General features: G+C 46.1%; 1 protein-coding gene across 1 annotated transcript in view; it reads right to left on the reverse strand.

Annotated features, from left to right (window-relative positions):
• Positions 1–14,706, reverse strand: part of LOC133463233 (cGMP-dependent protein kinase 2) — a 38,704-nt gene extending 23,998 nt beyond the window's left edge. The window contains exons 1-10 of the mRNA XM_061744636.1: positions 14,576–14,706; positions 14,141–14,364; positions 12,484–12,852; positions 9,038–9,204; positions 7,966–8,079; positions 6,363–6,468; positions 5,469–5,532; positions 5,299–5,376; positions 3,438–3,532; positions 547–615 (exon numbers count right to left, since the gene is read on the reverse strand). Of these exons, the coding sequence (XP_061600620.1) occupies positions 547–615; positions 3,438–3,532; positions 5,299–5,376; positions 5,469–5,532; positions 6,363–6,468; positions 7,966–8,079; positions 9,038–9,204; positions 12,484–12,852; positions 14,141–14,262 (1,184 nt within the window). The 5' untranslated portion in view covers positions 14,263–14,364; positions 14,576–14,706. The remainder of the gene's footprint in view (positions 1–546; positions 616–3,437; positions 3,533–5,298; positions 5,377–5,468; positions 5,533–6,362; positions 6,469–7,965; positions 8,080–9,037; positions 9,205–12,483; positions 12,853–14,140; positions 14,365–14,575) is intronic.
• Positions 14,707–18,650: the final 3,944 nt, after the last annotated feature.

Consider the following 18,650-nt stretch of genomic DNA (forward strand, 5'->3'; position numbering starts at 1 on the left):
TTAATAACACTGGGAGGCATTGTGGGTGTGAAAAAGATCTGTACTTTAATTCACACACTAAAGTTTATAGAGATGATTGTGATCATGTAAGAAATAATATATATTTTTTTTAAATAAAAAAAGGGAAATCCTATCAGAGTGATGCAGAAAAACCCACTTTTTGCTTCAGGATTGAACAACTGTAATTCCTTATTAATATTCACCTAAAACAGAAACCCTTGATGGCCAGGCTTCATCTTATCTTAAAACTCCATGGCATATTTGTTTTTATTTATTCAGATGCGCATTCATTTTCCCGACAGTTATCAGATTAAAGAGTTTTACGTAATCTGGTCTCAACTGTATTGATTTGAGTGATGTGCAGTTGAAATAACAGCAGGACAAAAGTGAGTTTACGATTTCAAATCTCTCTTTAACTAATAAAGGCTGGTGTAAAAGTGCAGCCAAAGCTTTTAAACTGTGGTCTCTTACGTGTCCGAACCACTGAAACATTACTTGAAGATGTGGCTCATGGTCCAGCTTTCCCCATGATGCCCGGCTACTCACTCTCTGTCCACCACCAGGCAGTGTGTGTCGTCTGCGCTGCAGATGATGTTGGCTGAGCGGACATCCTCGCTGCAAAGAAACGCACACAGATGAGTCACCGTGCACACTCACAACTGCTGTGTCCTGTACGTGACACTTCAAGTGTCTTCAGTAAAGGGTTGGAAGTGATGTCGTGGTGCCGACACACTGAACAAGGACCAGAGAGGGATTCATCTGAGGAGATCATAGAGAACACCGTTAAAGGCTAGAAGTTTCACGGGGTGTTGCAGGACCCAAATACAACACAACTCTCAGATAGCAGTAACAGTGACCTTTATTGACCTTTATTTACTGTATACTCAAAGTAGGTAAACAGTCAAACAGGCTCAGGTCAGTATTACCAGTCCTTGCATCAGGTAGAAGGCAGGCGAGTAAGTTACCACTGGACCAAGGTGGCAGACAGGCTAGAAGATGATAACAGGCAGGGTCGAGAACCAAGGGGCAGGCAGCGAAGCAAACAAATCCGGAAAAGTCACAGACTACTCTCGTGGTCAGGAACAGAAGGCAGTATTGTTTACTGGGGCAGAGACAAGAAGAGAAGATCAGAGGCAAGATGAGTCGGTACCGGGAAGTCAGTGCACAGGTGCATGCTGGAAGGTCAGGCATTAAGCTAAGACAATCTGGCAGTGAGTGAATGAACTGGAGCTGCTTATTAAAAATGCGTTGCTGCCAGTTAATGCTTGTAAAAGTTTTACGGTGTCACCTCCACTCATTCCCTCGAATGCTGTCCCTCCACAACAACTGGTCTGCCTCACCCCACAGCTTGTGCACTGCCTGCTCTTCGCCGCACGTGACATGACGTGACAGGTGATTAGGGAAGGAGTTTCCAGCCAGGTCCAGCACAGTTGCAGCCACTCTCCTCATCAGATCCCTCTGCCTATTTAAACCCCAGTTCGCCAGATCTCCCCTAGGAATTGCCTGTTTTTCCCCTACCCGTTGTGCTGAGATCTGGTTGAACTGCCAGCCAACCTGCTCCACTCCTTCACACTGAACCTCTGCCTTCCTGTGTCGTGCACTTGAACCCAATACCTACTGAGACGTAACAGAAGATCTGTCCATTTATAATTAGACTCAGCCGACACAGGGAACCAGATGCAAGCTCTGTCTCCTGGCCCCACAATTACGCCTCTCCAAGCCCGGGAGAGGATTCTTGCCGACCACTCCCAGGCCCTCGCGGAGGCCTCTACAGCGATCCAAGCTCTGAACCCCCACCTGGTAGTCCAGCAGGCTAACCAGGAGAGACGTGACACCCAGGTCCAGCAACTCCTCAACATGACCCAGGCTCTGATGGCACAGGTCACTGCGCTTGCAGCTTCTGCTCCCCTCCCCGCTGCTCAAGCTGCTCCCCAGGTCCCAGCTCTAGCTGCTCCACCAGCTGGCCAGCCCCGTGAACCCGGCCTTGCCAGTCCAACCCCTTCGACGGAACCTTTGCCCATTTCCAAGGCTTCATGATGCAGTGTGAGTTGATGTTTTCCCACCAGCCCAGTCAGTTCTTCTCACCTGCCTGTGAGGGACACATCCTGAGCTGGAGCACGGCCTGTTATGCATGTTTTTCCGTGCTGCACCGGTCCCTTTGTCACCCCCCCAAACGCCTCCTGCTGCCCCTGATCTCTCTTTGGTGCCGGAAGTCTACCTAAGTCAACCTTGGAGAGGCTTTCAGCAAGGAGTGAGCACGCACCTTGCCTCCTCATTGGTCTTATGACTGTGCCATTGACTTCCCGGTCAGTCGCCTCTACAACCTTGCTCCCCATGGGCAGCCATCGACACTTACATCTCTGACTGCCTTGCCGAGGGACTCATCGGCCCTTCACACTCCCCGGTGGCAGCAGGGTTTTTCTTTGTGAAGAAAGATTGGTCTCTCAGGCCTTGCATTGACTTCCATGGGATCAATGCCAGCACCATCAGGAACACCTACCCTTTTCCCCCTCATGAGTTCCAACTCCGAGCCCCTCCTTGGGCCCACCAACTTTACAAAGTTGGAACTCGGAACGCCTACCACCTGTTACGGATTCATGAGGGGGATGAATGGCAGATGACGTTCAAGACGCCCCGTGGCCACTACGAATACCTGGTCATGCCCTTTGGCCTCACCAATGTCCCAGGCTCTAATGAATGATTTCCTTAGGGATATGTTGGACATCTTTGGGTCTTGTACCTGGATGACATCCTGGTGTTCTCCAGGAATGCAGAGGAGCACGTCCAGCATGTTTGACTCATCATGCAGCGCCTCCTGGAGAACCGCCTTTTCATCAAGGCTGGGAAGTGCACCTTCCATGCCTCCTCTGTGGAGTTCCTGGGACTCATCGTGGAGGGTGGGCAGACTCAGCCTGACCTTAGAAAGATCCAGGCCGTCGTCGAGTGGAGCCAACCGACCACCTGGAAACAGCTGCAATCCTTCCTCGGCTTTGTCAACTTTTACCGGCGATTCATTCGGGACTACAGTCGGGTGGCTGCCCCTCTCGCTGCCTTCACCGCCTCTCTGCGCCCCTTCCACTGGACACCTGCAGCCAGCGCTGCTCTCCCTGACTTGAAAAGGCACTTCACCTCATCACCAGTCCTGGTCAACCCGGATCCTTCCAAGCCCTTCATCATCGAGGTGGATACCTTTAACAGCCGTCTCTGCTCAAGGTTAAGGTGAGGTAAACAAATACACGTGCAGTTAAGGTGGGGGGGGCAACTGTTACCTTACCACAGGTGTTTCAATTCAAACATGTTTATCAAAAAAGATCCAGTTGATGCAAACCTCTCTCCTGAGTTCAGGTTCATCAGCTAGATAGTAACAAGCGCTTCATAAATCAGACCTTTGACTGCAGTATTTACCGTCATGAGGTGGTTTTCTGTTGGTGTTGTACCTGATGAGAGCCTTCTCTCCAAAGTAGTCTCCGATCCCCAAGGTCTTGATTTCCTGAGGTTCAGCGAATCCCTCGGTGCTTTGCGTGACTGTGACCTGCACATGCATAAAAAGACATTGGTACAACGTTCAGCAGCAGTGTTATACACTCACCAGCCACTTTATTAGGTACACCTGTCCAGCTGCTCGTTTCTAACCAGCAAATCACATGGCAGCAACTCAATGCGTGTAGACTTGGTCAAGACGATCTGCTGCAGTCAAACCAGCGTCAGAATGGGGAAGAAAGGTGATTTCAGTGACTTTGAACGTGGTATGGTTGTTGGTGCCAGACGGGCTGGTCTGAGTATTTCAGAAACTGCTGATCTCTTGGGTTTACAGAGAATGGTCCGAAAAAAAAAAAATCCAGTGAGCAGTTCTGTTGACGCAAATGCCATGTTGATGCCAGAGGTCAGCGGAGAATGACCAGACTGGTTGGAGCTGATAGAAAGGCAACAGTAACTCAAATAACCACTCGTTACAACCGAGGTCTGCAGAAGAGCATCTCTGAACCACAACACGTGGAACCTTGAGGTGGATGAGCTACAGTAGCAGAAGACCACACCTGACCACCCCTGTCAGCTAAGAACAGGAAACTGAGGCTACAATTCACACAGGCTCGCCAGAACTTGATAACAGAAGAGGGAAAACGTTGCCTGGTCTGACGAGTCTCCATTTCTGCTCAGACATTTGGATGGTGGGGTCAGAATTTGGAGTCAACAACATGAAAGCATGGATCCATCCTGCCCTGTATCAACGGTTCAGGCTGGTGGTGGTGGTGTCATGGTGTGGGGGATATACCTGGCACACTCTGGGCCCATTAGTATCAACTGAGCATCGTGTAAACGCCACAGCCGACCTGAGTATTGTTGCTCACCAAGTCAATCCCTTTATGACCACAGTGGACCATCTCCTGATGCTACTTCCAGCAGGATAACATGTCATAAAGAATCATCTCAGACTGGTTTCTTGAACATGACAATGAGTTCAATGTTCTCAAATGTTCTCCACAGTCAGATCTCAGTCCAGTAGAGAACCTTTGGGATATTGTGGAACGTAAGATTAGCATCATGGATGTGCAGCCGACAAATCTGCAGCTACTCTTCTGTAAGTGCAGAAGAGGTAGGGCGTGGTGGGGGTGGAACCCTTTACAGCCCGATGTCACAAACTAGTGAAACTAGAGGGCTGCAGAGGACGTCAGGACAGAGGGGACGGAGGGGACAGAGGGGCCGATGGGAGGGAAAACAGAGTCCAAACCAGAGTAAATCTCAGATATCGTTTCAAAAGTCACTTAAATCCACTGCTATAGATGGACCTTCTGAGCTAAAAGGTGTAAACGTCCCTTCGTGTCACTATGAAACTGTTATGAAATACAACAGCGACAGTATGTACAGCTGCAACTTACAGTCGGTACATTTGTCCTTCACCATTAATCCTGCCTGCTGATGCATTCTGCGATACTTTACTGTCTCACATCTACATAAATTTCCACTTGATGACGCATCCGGGGGTCCAACTTCACTCGTCCAGAGTTTTAAAGATTAAAGAGTGTTGTGGTTGCGACAGAAGACGTCTCACAGAAGTCCCTCCAGCAGTGAACAGAGACAGAAATATCTTTTCTGCATTGCTTCTGTACCGGTGTGGTAACTCGGGTCAACGCAAATGATCGGAGTTTAGTTGCAGATTAAGTTTTTATTGGATTTTTAGGAAGCTTTTCCTGAATTTACTTGCTTTTTTGGTCTCTTAGCAGCAGCTTTTTCAGTAACACCAGCTGGGTTAAACACGTTTGTAGGGCAGTGATTTCAGTGTTTGTGCCAACATCATACCTCTCCTTTCGCAATGATAAAAAAAGTGTTCCCTTCTTCTCCCTCGCGAATGATGTACTCCCCTTTTTCAAAACAGTCCTGAAAAGACCAAAACGTATGTGAGAAACACTTGGAGCACTGTTAATGATTGAACATCCTAGGAACAAAGAAGTGCGGTAGGAAACACTCACCACTTCAAGACAATCCACGATCTTAACCAACTTTTCTTCAGGAAGATCTCGGAGCAGAGACACACTTGTGGAGAAACGAGTGCTCAGTAAGCAGTCCAACTCAATGTTACTTCGACCGTGTTTTTAATTTAAAAGTTTTCAGAAAATATGGCATCTTGGAATTTCGATTTAAAGCCATTTTAAACCGATTGTCTTGACCTCCGAGGTCTTGAGCTGGTTGCTGGTGGACCAGAGCTATCAACGTGAAGTCCAGCGAGGTCTTCATTGGGATGAAAAAACAACAGGGACCTATAAAAACCTCTGGTGAGGCCAAATCAGCAACTGAACCTGAACCTGAACCTGAACCTGCTGAATCTTCGTTCAACTCAGCAGAGCAGCTCTGCAGGGACTGAAAACAAGACTGGAGTCAGAAGGTCCAGAGTGAAGGCACAGCAACGATAACTCTAACCTTGAAATAGAGGCCCCTTTGTTTCACGTGGCCATAACGGCCCAGTGGTAAATGCCATATTTTTTCTGAAACCTTTTGAATTTAAGCTTGGTTGCTTTAATTCACATGGTGGTTAACAGTAAAAATCAAAGCCGTCAGTGTCCAAATACTTCTGGACTAACTGTAATTCCAGCATGAAGGTGCGGACTGATGCACATGCTGCAGTTGTTCTGTTTTTGCCACGTGTTTGCTCCCGTAGGCGGAGCTGTCAGGGTTACAGCAGTGAATGTGGGTTGGTGTTTACACTGAAGACAATGGTCGTGGCTGCAAACACACGCCTCAGCTACTCCGCTGGTCAACAGACCTCTCGGCATCACCTCTCTGCAGTCTGGCAGATATCAGATTCCTCCACATCACACTCTCGATGTGATGTGCGTGAAGGATCCTGTTTGCTTTTTTTGTTTTACCTCCTCAGGAAGCTGAAGTACTCCTCGTGTCTGGCCTGCGTGGTCCGCATCATGATGGTCTGGAAGGTCTGGCGGTCCAACGCCCAGATGTGGGAATCTGACAGAGCTGGATCAGAGCGTTACGGTTAACAACCTACTACCGGATCATTACGTAAATACATAAGCCTCACAACTGAACAGAGAAAAACATGAACAAATCCGTTGCAGCTCTACTGTCTACACAGATGTTTGTAAGGTGGAAAGTACCAGCACATTGGTACAGTATGTCAGTTCTGTGAGTGAGGTAACCTCCAGTTCTACACTCCCTCCACCTTCACTCCTTCATCCAGAGCTACACTCCCTCTACCTTCACTCCTTCATCCAGAGCTACTCTCCCTCTACCTTCACTCCTTCATCCAGAGCTACTCTCCCTCTACCTTCACTCCTTCATCCAGAGCTACTCTCCCTCTGCCTTCACTCCTTCATCCAGAGCTACTAACCCTCTACCTTCACTCCTTCATCCAGAGCTACTAACCCTCTACCTTCACTCCTTCATCCAGGGCTACACTCCCTCTACCTTCACTCCTTCATCCAGAGCTACTAACCCTCTACCTTCACTCCTTCATCCAGAGATACTCTCCCTCTACCTTCACTCCTTCATCCAGAGCTCCCTCTCCACAGCTCTGCTCAGCCAGTGAAAGACGCCTGGTTCTTCCACCAAAACGTGTTGCTGATTGAATGTCCTGCTCCATTCTTCTCTCATTCCTGAACAACATATGATGGATGCTAAAAGTCTCATCCAGACAAAGCAATCTGCCGTTTTCCATTCAAGAGCCATGCTCTCAGATTCACAGACTTCCCCAATGCCAGCGATAGCTGCCGTACTCCTGCAGCATCCTCCACAGAATACTCCAAGGCATATGGTTAAATGCACATGTGGACCAGTTGCATAAACTCCCATGAGATTGTAATGCCAGTTTTGAGCTGATTCAGTGCTCCACAGCCCGGACAGAACCAACAATCTCCTTCAATCTGAGGACCCTTTACCCCACCATCCCCCACAGCACCCAGTATGGACACTATCCACGCCAATCTACATACAAGATGAGCCAACCAATGTGACAGAGAGAGACACTGTCCACACAGACAGCTGGAGACAGAACAACACTCCCTGTTAGAGTGTGAACAATACAAAGACATTAGATCTAAGTTATTTCCTAAAATTAAACAAGTCCAGGATTTTGATTCCCTCACAGATCAGGACAAAATCCAACATTTAATTGGAGAAAAAAAGGAAAGTGCTTTAGAATCAGCTAAATACATCAGCGCATCTCATAGATGGAGAGAAACACAACCAGACAACACAGTCTCCTTATCCTTATACAGTGTCCCTGCCTATTCATGTAAAATAGTTCTGTATATATATTGTATGCATGTGTTAGTTATTTAATGTTAAATATTTATTGTAATTGTCTTAATATTTCATGTATTAATTGTATTGTGGTTTGTTGTATGTATATGTATGCTTTCGGCAACAATGGTTACCATTCATGCCAATAAAGCCAATTTGAATTGAATTGAGAGAGAGAGGACCATTTTCAGGATAACTACTAGCATCACTCACCTTTAACTGTGGCTGTTCTTTTACAGTTGTAAAGTATGGCCAGTTCCCCAAATGCAGTGCCTGGGTGCATCTCCCCCAGCAGCTTCCCGTTCTGGATGACCTCCAGCAAACCCCCTGTCCAAGGAAGACCAAACACAACGCTCAAACCACCTTTGTGACGGACCTGTGACATCATGTGAAGTCCGTCACCGACACCTTTATTGTCGGTCATTTCTCCATTCAGGTCAGGGCTGCTTGTGTATGTTAATGCATGTTACTGTAAAACCTCCAGACCTCTTTAACTGGTATTTTTGAAATTAAACACAAACTTGAAAAAGACAGGTGTTGCTAGAACTGGTAAGAGGGTAAGAGGTCTTCCACAGGTAATGTTAACAGTTTTCCTGTGGACCAAACATGTCCAGGATCTCACCACAACCAGTGTACTTTTACGTGTTTACTCTTTACTCTTTTACTTTTACTAAAAATAGTTATGTATTTGTAGGATTCAGTTCTGGCAGCACACATTCAGCCATTAAAAATGTGTTTTGCATAAGCGTGTTGTCCAATTGGACGTATCAAAATAAAGCCTTCCTGAAAGAATAAACACCATACAGGACTGTCTCAGAAAATTAGAATATTGTGATTTTCTGTAATGCAATTACAAAAACAAAAATGTCATACATTCTGGATTCATTACAAATCAACTGAAATATTGCAAGCCTATTATTTTAATATTGCTGATCATGGCTTACAGTTTAAGAAAACTCAAATATCCTATCTCAAAAAATTGAATATTCTGGGAATCTTAATCTTAAACTGTAAACCATAATCAGCTATATTAAAATAATAAAAGGCTTGCAATATTTCAGTTGATTTGTAATGAATCCAGAATGTATGACATTTTTGTTTTTTTAATTGCATTACAGAAAATAAAGGACTTTATCACAATATTCTAATTTTCTGAGACAGTCCTGTATTGGTTTTTACAATTCTGATCTCCTTCTGTGATACTCTGTAACTCATGTTTCTCCTGCAGCTCATGAACCTAGATTATTGCTCAGACCCTGCGATGTGGACACGTCGCTGAGCTGACCTGCCAGGACGTAGAGGAAGTTCCCCGCTTCCCCCTCCTGGATGACCAGCTGTCCCTCCGTGTAAACCTTCTCATACATGCAGTCCATCATCTCCCTCATGTGCTGTGGCTCCAGTCTCTTCAGAAAGTCGTTGCTCATGATGGCGTCATTGATGAGGCTCCTGGTCCTGATGAGAACAACAAACCATGTCAGGTGATCTATGTTGTTCCACACTGTGAAGAAAAGGTATGTGATGCTTTGAAAATTGTGATCTGATCGTCATCTATTTTACAATAACAGACAACCACGGCAGGCTTAAGCTGATAATAGGTGTACGGGGCCTTAAATGAACACACTCGTTATGCTGAACATTGTTCCTCTTCTCAGAACCGCTTCAGCTCAGACACATCTGTGGGATGTTTGGTGTGCACAGCTCTCTGGAGCTGATTCCCCATCATCTCTACGGGGCTAAGGCCTAATTCCAGCTCTGTGGTCCCTCAGAACCTCTGTGAGCCGTGGACGGGGAGGTTTATGTCCAGCTGGCTTGGACACCAGAGGACAGAGTTTATCCAGAGAGGAGGCGAGTGAGGAGCAGAGTGTTTCTGTAGCCTCATTAACAGATAGTGTGGAAAAGCCTGAGAGGGAAGGGAGGTTAGAGCAGACCTCATCAGACAGCTGTGATGGGCTGAGAGATCGTAAGTTACTGCGGTAGGAAACCATCTTTGGAGTCAGGTGAGTGACATGAGGAAGGGAGATGGAAAGGTTAGCCAGGAAGTGGTCTGAGAGGTGCAGTGGTGTGACACACATCAGCTGTCAACGATGTTACCAGCTTTGTGTGTTGGTGGAGTCTGGACCAGTGTAAGATTGGAAGAGTGGATGAGAGCCAGAAACTTATTTGCCTGTGTTTTGCCGATGTGAATGTTCATGTCTCCCAGTACAATTAGTGGAGAGCCATCATCACGAATGTCAGAGAGGATCATGTCCAGTTCAGAGATGAGGGCGGTATATGACCAGAATGTAAGCAGTGAAGGGTTAAGAGATCTTTACATTTTGATATTCAAGCGATGAGCAGTTAGCACTGGGACAGATGGATGTAAAAATCCACTTTTTGGACATTAGAATGCCTGTACCACCTCCTTGTCCAGCAAAGCGAGGTGTTTGAGTGAATTCTCCATCTACGGATAGAGCAGCTTGTGTAGCTGTGTTTTCTGGGCGGATCCGAGTTTCTGTCAGGGCTAGGACCTGAATGTCTGAGAGATGTAACAATGAACTGATGAACTTGGTTTTTTCTTTTTTATTATCCTGTTTTTTTCTCCCATTTTATCACCCAGTGCTCCGACCTAACAGTCCTGGGCATTGCCATCCTCTACCAACCCCGGGAGGGCCCTGCACTGAGCTCAGGTCTCCTCCTTATCCTGAGGAGTGAGCAGGCCGCTTCTTTTCACCAGACAGGGTGGGGCTTCTCCGGCCGGACGTAGCGCGTGGAAGGATCACGTTATTCCGGCCGGATCCTCCCCACCCCATCTGTTCCCCGGTTGGCCAGAGGGGGCAGTAGAGCCCAGGACTGTTGCATGTTTTTGTGAGGGTAGCTCACATTAACTACCCAGGGAACACGGGGAGAACATGCAAACTCCACACAGAAAGATCCTTTCACCAACCCCACCCAGGGTGTGGAGCTGAAGTCATGGGGGAACTAACACGCACTTCAGCACCCACAGTGTCCCCGGCGGGAATCAAACCCAGGACCTTCTTGCTGTGAGACGGCTGCACTACCAGCTGCACCACCGTGCCCCCTTTTTGTTAACTACAGACTGACAGTTCCAGAAACCAAAGGTAACAGAGGATATGGCAGACAGATATACCACCGGACAACACAGGTTTTACGGATTGCGCTGCCTACGGGAGGCACGTTTTGGTCTGTACCCATATCTGACCGGGATGGTTTTGATACACATTGCCCTACTTTGGTTGTACGGGGTTGGACACTCGTAACTCTCATCGGTGGACTCACGCAGGTACACTCACAGGTCTTTTATAAACATTTATATTTTTAAATATTTAACATAATTGCTTCAGTTTCAGCACTACAGAGTTGCCTCCCTCATGAGTGCTACGTGTGAACGTCCTCTCATATCTGGTGGTGTTGCATCAATATACAATCAAGACATTGCATTTATATCTGCAGTTTCAATTCATTCAGCAGATTTCCTTGAGCACGTGTGTGCGTGTCCCTGATTTACACATCACACAGATGATGCACTGCTGCATTCAGTGAAAACGGCCAAGCTGATTGGGTGTGAGAGCCGTGGGCAAGCATAGGTTGTGTAATTGAAGCCTGTAATGAGCCAGTCTCAGCGTTTAGATTGCGTGACCCTTTGTCTCCCTCCATGCCTCCTTATTATCCTGTCATGCTAATAAAGCCCCTCGGATAAGGGACGTAAGACAAAAGCTTGCCAGAGCTCTTACGTCCTTCTGCAAGTGATATTGTTTGTGTTGATGATAGTGGATCAAACTGTTTGAAAGACAATGGAAACCAGTGATTCTGCAATTAAGATAGTTTTTTTTTTGCAGATAGTATGAACTTAGGACAGTTCATGTTTTATCACCTCAGCGTCATTTAATTTGTACATTAATCCTTTTTTTCATTTTTTATGTCTGCAACATAAAACTATTGGTACTGGAGCAATTTAATACTAGTAGTATAGAAGTAGAAAGACCTTTCTGCTTTTACAATATTTCTACCATATGTGAACAATAACCACACCTGCACACGTAAATATGCTGTTTCTTGCCCTGCCAGAGTTCATACTCTTATCCATCCATCCATCCATCCATCCATCCATCCATCCATCCATCCATCCATCCATCCATCCATCCATCCATCCATCCATCCATCCATCCATCCATCCATCCATCCATCATCCATCCATCCATCCATCCATCCATCCATCCATCCATCCATCCATCCATCCATCCATCCATCCATCCATCCATCCATCCATCCATCCATCATCCATCCATCCATCCATCCATCCATCCATCCATCCATCCATCCATCCATCCATCCATCCACCCACCCACCCACCCATCATCCATCCATCCATCCATCCATCCATCCATCCATCCATCCATCCATCCATCCATCCATCCATCCATCCATCCATCCATCCATCCATCCATCCATCCAGACATCGCCTTTGTTCTCTTCAACTTCTGAACAGCCAGTAGTTGCTAAATGAGGAGAGTTAAGGCCTTCCTGACCTCCAACTGTCATACTGATGCACAAATATTCTCTTATTTCATCAAACGTTGTAACAGTCTGCTGCTCCTCCATGAAATAGTGAACAGTGACCTCCCAGAAGTCCCTCATACCCCTTTTACACCAAGCTGGTTCCAGGGCTGGTTCTGGGCTAGAGCCAGACTTAGCACCAGTTCTTTGGTTTTACACAGCCTATTTGTGACTTACTGTGAGTTTTTGCGGCTCATCTTGGCAGGGGAGATGTGTGTTGGTCTGAATCCTCCACAGAAGTTCTCAGAAGTGGGTTCTGCAGAGACGCCGTCCTTGGCTTTGAGCCGGCGGTGGACTTCCACAGCCACCCTGTGGAATCGACTGGGGCCTTGGTTGATGGCGCTGAAGCGCCGGCCGCAGCTGTGGTGGCACAGGGGCGGTGGAGGGCTGGCCAGACTTTTGTTGTAGCAAATTGCATCCTGGAGCTTCTCTATCTGGGAGACCTTGGCCTCCAGCTCCTTCTGGAGATGCTGCAGCTGAAGCTGCTGTGCGTGGAGCTCCTGGTCCCGACGTGCCAGCTCCGTCTCCAGGTGGATAATTCGCAACCTGCACATCAGAACTGATTAATTCACTGAGAAACACACAAACTCAACCATCAATCGACTCAGTGAACAGTTAGCCAATGTCGAGCTTTGAGACATGCAAGGCAAAGGAAGCTGGAAGGGAATATGAGATTCCATCAATAATGGTCTTCTGATCTGCTCAGGTTAGCTTTCATGTGCAGACGTTTTGTCTCACATGCAGTCGTGTGCTGGGACTGGGTGAAGAACCAGCACACTTGTGCGCTGTGAAAAGTTTGATAAAAATACGTCTGTGACTCTTTGTATGCTCAAAAAGCTGTTTCCTGTTACGCAACTGAAGGTGTGAAGACATCACTGCACATATACGGTGGGTTGACGCCAGGGGCGGGGCTTCAGAGGGGGCTGGGGGGGGGGGGGGGGGGGGGGGGGGGGAGGGGGCGGTACTCCCCCCCAGCCTGGGGCCCAATGGCCCCCCCCCCCCCCCCCCCCCCCCCCCCCGAGGCAGCAGGCCCCGCCCGCAATATTTTTTTTTTGTGGCACCACTTGGTTCATATTAGGTATAAAGCATTGTCTAATATGTTGTGCTGAGATTTTCCCACTCACAGTTAACATTAAAACAAAAATTGCAACTGAATCTCCAAATGTGTTTTGGGTAAAATCGTTCATCATCAACAGCCGTCTATCAACGTCATACGTCACCATCGATCACTTGTCAACAGAGCCCAGTAATCCTACAGCCTAAACATGAGCGGGAGTTAGAAACATAAAACTGGAGCGATAAAATGCAAAGAAAAAGAAAAAAGGGACCAAGAAAAAGCCAAATTGCCCAAGTTAGACGCATATTTTGTTCACCCTAATCCTCCTCTTGTGGGAGATGAACCGGACATTGTTGGCAGCGATTAATAAGACCAGAGGCTCCAGGCTCCAGAGGGCCCGGTCATATGCCCTGCCCCCTGGCCCTCTGATATGTTCAGCTACTGGTTGACGCAGCAGGTGTACGTCTCTTTGTGCACATGTGGGGGTGAGGGTGAACATGTTTTCTTCCCTCCAGGTCCAGGTTTCTTCCTCCTAAAGGGGAGTTTTTCTTGCCACTGTTTGGCTTAAGGTTTTTCTCCCACTAGGGGAGTTTTTACCTGCCATTGTTTATGTAATAATTACTCAGGGATCATGTTCTGGGTCTCGCCTAGAGACAACTTTTGCTGTATTAGACGCTATATAGATAAAATTGAATTGAATTGAATTGAATTGAATTGAATTGAATTGAAATGAATTGAATTGATTGATTTGAATTGAATTGAAATGAATGTAATTACCTGAGGGTGTTGGGGTCCAGGCCGGGGGGCTGTGTGTGGATGGAGGCCGGGCAGCTGTTGTCCTCAGCCTGAGGGGCTTTTATCGAACCATTGCCCATGGCCAGCCGCTCGCTGGCCACCATAGGGATGGCCCGCGGGTCAAACTCGCCCCAAAAATGATCCAAGAGGAACCTTTACAGCCAGACAAGGTCTTCTTCCTTCTTCAGTTCATTAAATATTTAAACCTTTCACAGAAATAAAAATGAAATCAAAACCTGTCGGATAAGTACGTTTTACTGAATCCTGCCTGCCGTGTATTACACAATAACAATATTAATTACTATAAAACTTGCATGTTCCCACTGTAACACACGTACGACTGTTAAAAATGCCAAATATAATATAATATAATATAATATAATATAATATAATACAATAGAATAGAATAGAATATACCTGTATAATATAATATACCCTTCTCTGCTCTTAGTTGTCCTTACATCCTTACGCAGGTCTCAGAGAAGCCTTGTCCGGAATCTTTAGTCTTCCAGTGTTTCCTCACTTGGTGGTAGAGCGGTGTCTCTGTAACGCTGTGGGTGCAACCCTCCTGATGTCTGACTCCTGGATTCAGACATCTACTTCGGTGTCTGTCCACACACACACGGACACACACCCCAGCTGGGAGGGAGCTGCTGGTCCCCAGGAGGACTGGAGGCCTCTGGCGGCCTCTGGTGGCCGAGTGATGCAGGCGTGGCCTAACCCTAACCCTAACCCTAACCCTAACCCTAACCCTAACCCTAACACACACACAGGGTCCTTTAAGGAGCAAGAGAAGGACATTTTTATTTTCTTTATTTAACCCTTGTGCTGTCTTCAGGTCAAGGAAGGAGGAAGAGAAGAAAGGAGGAAAGAAGGAATGAAGGAAGAATGAAAAGAAGGAAAGAAAGAAGGAAGGAAGGGAGAAAAGAAGGATGGAAGGTAGGGAGAAAATAAGGAAGGGAGGATGGGAGAAAAGGAAGGGAGAAAAGAAGGAAAGGAAGGAAGGAAGGAAGGGAGGGAGGGAGGGAGAAGGAAGGGAGAAAACAAGGAAAGAAGAAAGGAAAGAAGTAAGTAAGGAAGAAAGGAGAAAAGAAAGAAGGAAGTAGGGAAGGGAGTAAGGAAGGGAGAAAAGATGGAAGGTACAAAGTACAAAGGCTGGACATTTTGTGCTACTTGTGCTTAATTTATTTTTTTATTCTGTTATTATTTTATTTATTTTATTATTTATTAAAGCACTTGAATTTACTTTAAGCTTATTTTAATTTAAGCTATTTTTTTTATCTTTTATTAATTTTAATTAATTTTATTATTTTATGGATTTAATTTGCCTGAAGATGATGATTTTGTACTTTTGTCTGTTTGAATGGTTGTGTTAAAAAAATAAATCAGGCGTTACTCAACAGTTACTCAGTACTCGAGTAGTTTTTTCACCAAGTACTTTTTTACTTTTACTCAAGTAATTATTTGGATGACTACTTTTTACTTCTACTTGAGTCATATTATTCTGAAGTAAGAGTACTTTTACTTCAGTACAACTTTTGGCTACTCTACCACCTCTGGTAGTGTGTCATTCCCAGTGATTGTAAATATAAACCAGATTTGTGAAGGGAGCTGAGGGTCTTAATGAAACTTCTAAACAAACTGAGGCTGCGTCTGTACTTAGAGAGCATCTATGCTTAGAAAGTAAACAAAAACAGATACAAGAACAATTTTGACAAAATTCTTTTCTTTTATTGTGTTTCAGTGACAGATTGATTCAACATTTTACTTGCCTATAACAGGGAATCTGCTTTGCAATCTGTAATATCAGCTGCCATTGGCCAAACTATAAAAACTGCAAATAAATTGTGTTGGAAACAGAAAGAACACAGGTACTTTAGAAACATTCAGTTCAGAGATGGGACTCAAATAAAAGAGATTCAGCAGGTGGACTGCAAGAAAAACCTCCCCTGTTGAACACTGAATCCAGGAAAACGTCTATATAAATATCACGGCAGCTCAGATATCTGCAAACTGTCCCTCTGCTGTCACATTTCTTTTGACCTTTCAGGAAAGAAATAGACGATACATCTGCCATAATATTGTAAAATCGCTATAAAGGAAAGGGGTGTAAATACTGCCTGATTGTGGCTGAACAATAGCATGCATATACACTATAATGCCCTGCTATCCATCCTCATATATTGAAATCTGACAAACACAGAACTTTCAAAACAAAATCATAAACTATGTTTTTATTAGAAATAAAGAAGGCTAACAATGTTTCTGTACAGCTTATTTCAAACACGCAGGCCTCTAGCAGCCTATGAATTGCACCGTCTCAGCATGATGTTGCTGTAAATGCCTTTAATCCAGTGGTCACAAGAAGAAAACAAAACGCAAAAAAGAAAAGTAGTTGCTGTCTTTGTTTGCTCAGAATACAGGTCTCTGCTTGATAATGTCAAGACCATGACATTGTTTGATATTATTTTCATCAGTTTTAATCAGTCCGATTTTTGTGCAGTCGTCTCCATCAGTGTCAGAAATGGCTAGAAAAGCAGTAACCCTCTCCTCAAGTCAGTGAGAACCTGAGCTGGTGAAAGAACTGACTGGAACAGTTAACGGAGTGCAGTCAGGGTGAGGATCAGGGTGAGGATCAGGGTAAGGGTGAGGATCAGGGTGAGGATCGGGGTGAGGATCAGGGTGAGGATCAGGGTGAGGATCGGGGTGAGGATCGGGGTGAGGATCAGGGTGAGGATCAGGGTGAGGATCAGGGTGAAGATCAGGGTGAGGACCAGGGTGTGGATCAGGGTGAGGATCAGGGTGAGGATCAGGTGAGGATCAGGGTGAGGATCAGGTGAGGATCAGGGTGAGGATCAGGCTGAGGATCAGGGTGAGGATCAGGGTGAGGATCAGGGTGAGGATCAGGCTGAGGATAAGGGTGAGGATCAGGGTGAGGATCAGGGTGAGGATCAGGGTGAGGATCAGGGGGAGGATCAGGGTGAGGATCAGGGTGAGGATCAGGGTGAGGATCAGGCTGAGGATAAGGGTGAGGATCAGGGTGAGGATCAGGGTGAGGATCAGGGTGAGGACCAGGGTGAGGATCAGGGGGAGGATCAGGGGGAGGATCAGGGTGAGGATCAGGGTGAGGATCAGGGTGAGGATCAGGGTGAGGGTCAGAGTGAGGATCAGGGTGAGGATCAGGGTGAGGATCAGGGTGAGGATCAGGTTGAGGATCAGGGTGAGGATCAGGGTGAGGATCAGGGTGAAGATCAGGGTGAGGATAAGGGTGAGGATCAGGGTGAGGATCAGAGAGGATCAGGGTGAGGATCAGGGTGAGGATCAGGGTGAGGATCAGGGTGAGGATCAGGGTGAGGATCAGAGTGAGGATCAGGGTGAGGATCAGAGTGAGGATCAGGGTGAGGATCAGAGTGAGGATCAGGGTGAGGATCAGGGTGAGGATCAGGGTCAGGATCAGGGTGAGGATCAGGCTGAGGATCAGGGTGAGGATCAGGGTGCGTTCACACTTGTGGTTTGGTGCTTTTGGTCTGGACCAAAGCACTTTCTGGTGGACTAGTTTGGCTTTCACATTAACGGTACATCACCAGATGGACTTAAAAGAACACAACAGAAGAAATGTGGAAAAGGTTACAAGTGATTGTCCAGATTAATAAATTTTATCTTTATCTGGTTTGGTGCATTTTTAAGACCAAGTCCTACCAATAGAGGGAATGCAATGACGTCACAGATGAGACTTCACAGCGGGTTACGCCCATTGAGTGTCAGAAAGACTGAGTGTCAGAAAGACTGAGTGGCAGCGTAAACTTTCAGTTTGAGCAACTGGAAAACATCTAAAATGGGAAAGAGCTGTTTTGCGATCGACTGTACTCATAGATTTAGCAAGAAATCTGAGTTATTGTTTTACAGACTGCCGAAAAATAAGCTTAAGAGAGACAAATGGATCGCTGCAATTCACAGAAACAACTGGATTCCAGGCACCGAAACGTGGATTTGTGGTTCCCATTTTGTATCAGGTAATGTTGGATTTTTGGCTAACGTTAAACGGTCAAATCATAAAGTTCGGTGTCCTCATCACTTTAATTTCACCAACAAATCCTGCCTTGAAGTCGGACCAAGCGTCAAGACTTTTGTACGCCTTCAAGGTTTGCTTCGTGTATTTCCCTGGAGTAGAAATTAAGTACATATAAATCAGAAACTGGATTGGTTGCCAAATATTAATTTCCATGGACCACTGGTTCTTGGTAACTGTACCAAATATTAATGTCCATGGACCACTGGTTCTTGGGGTAACTGTACCAAATATTAATGTCCATGGACCACTGGTTCTTGGTAACTGTACGGGTCACTGTCAAGTCCAACTGCCTTTAATTTAAGCTGATAATCAGCTGTTATCCCGTCTTCTCCACTAGTTGCAGTCATTTTTTCTGATGTTTTACCACTCAGTGTGAGTAAGGGGGTCCAGTGGGGAAGTGACGTCAATGCAGACCATTTA

Source organism: Cololabis saira, chromosome 17 (assembly GCF_033807715.1).
Source record: "Cololabis saira isolate AMF1-May2022 chromosome 17, fColSai1.1, whole genome shotgun sequence".
Taxonomy (NCBI): domain Eukaryota; kingdom Metazoa; phylum Chordata; class Actinopteri; order Beloniformes; family Belonidae; genus Cololabis; species Cololabis saira.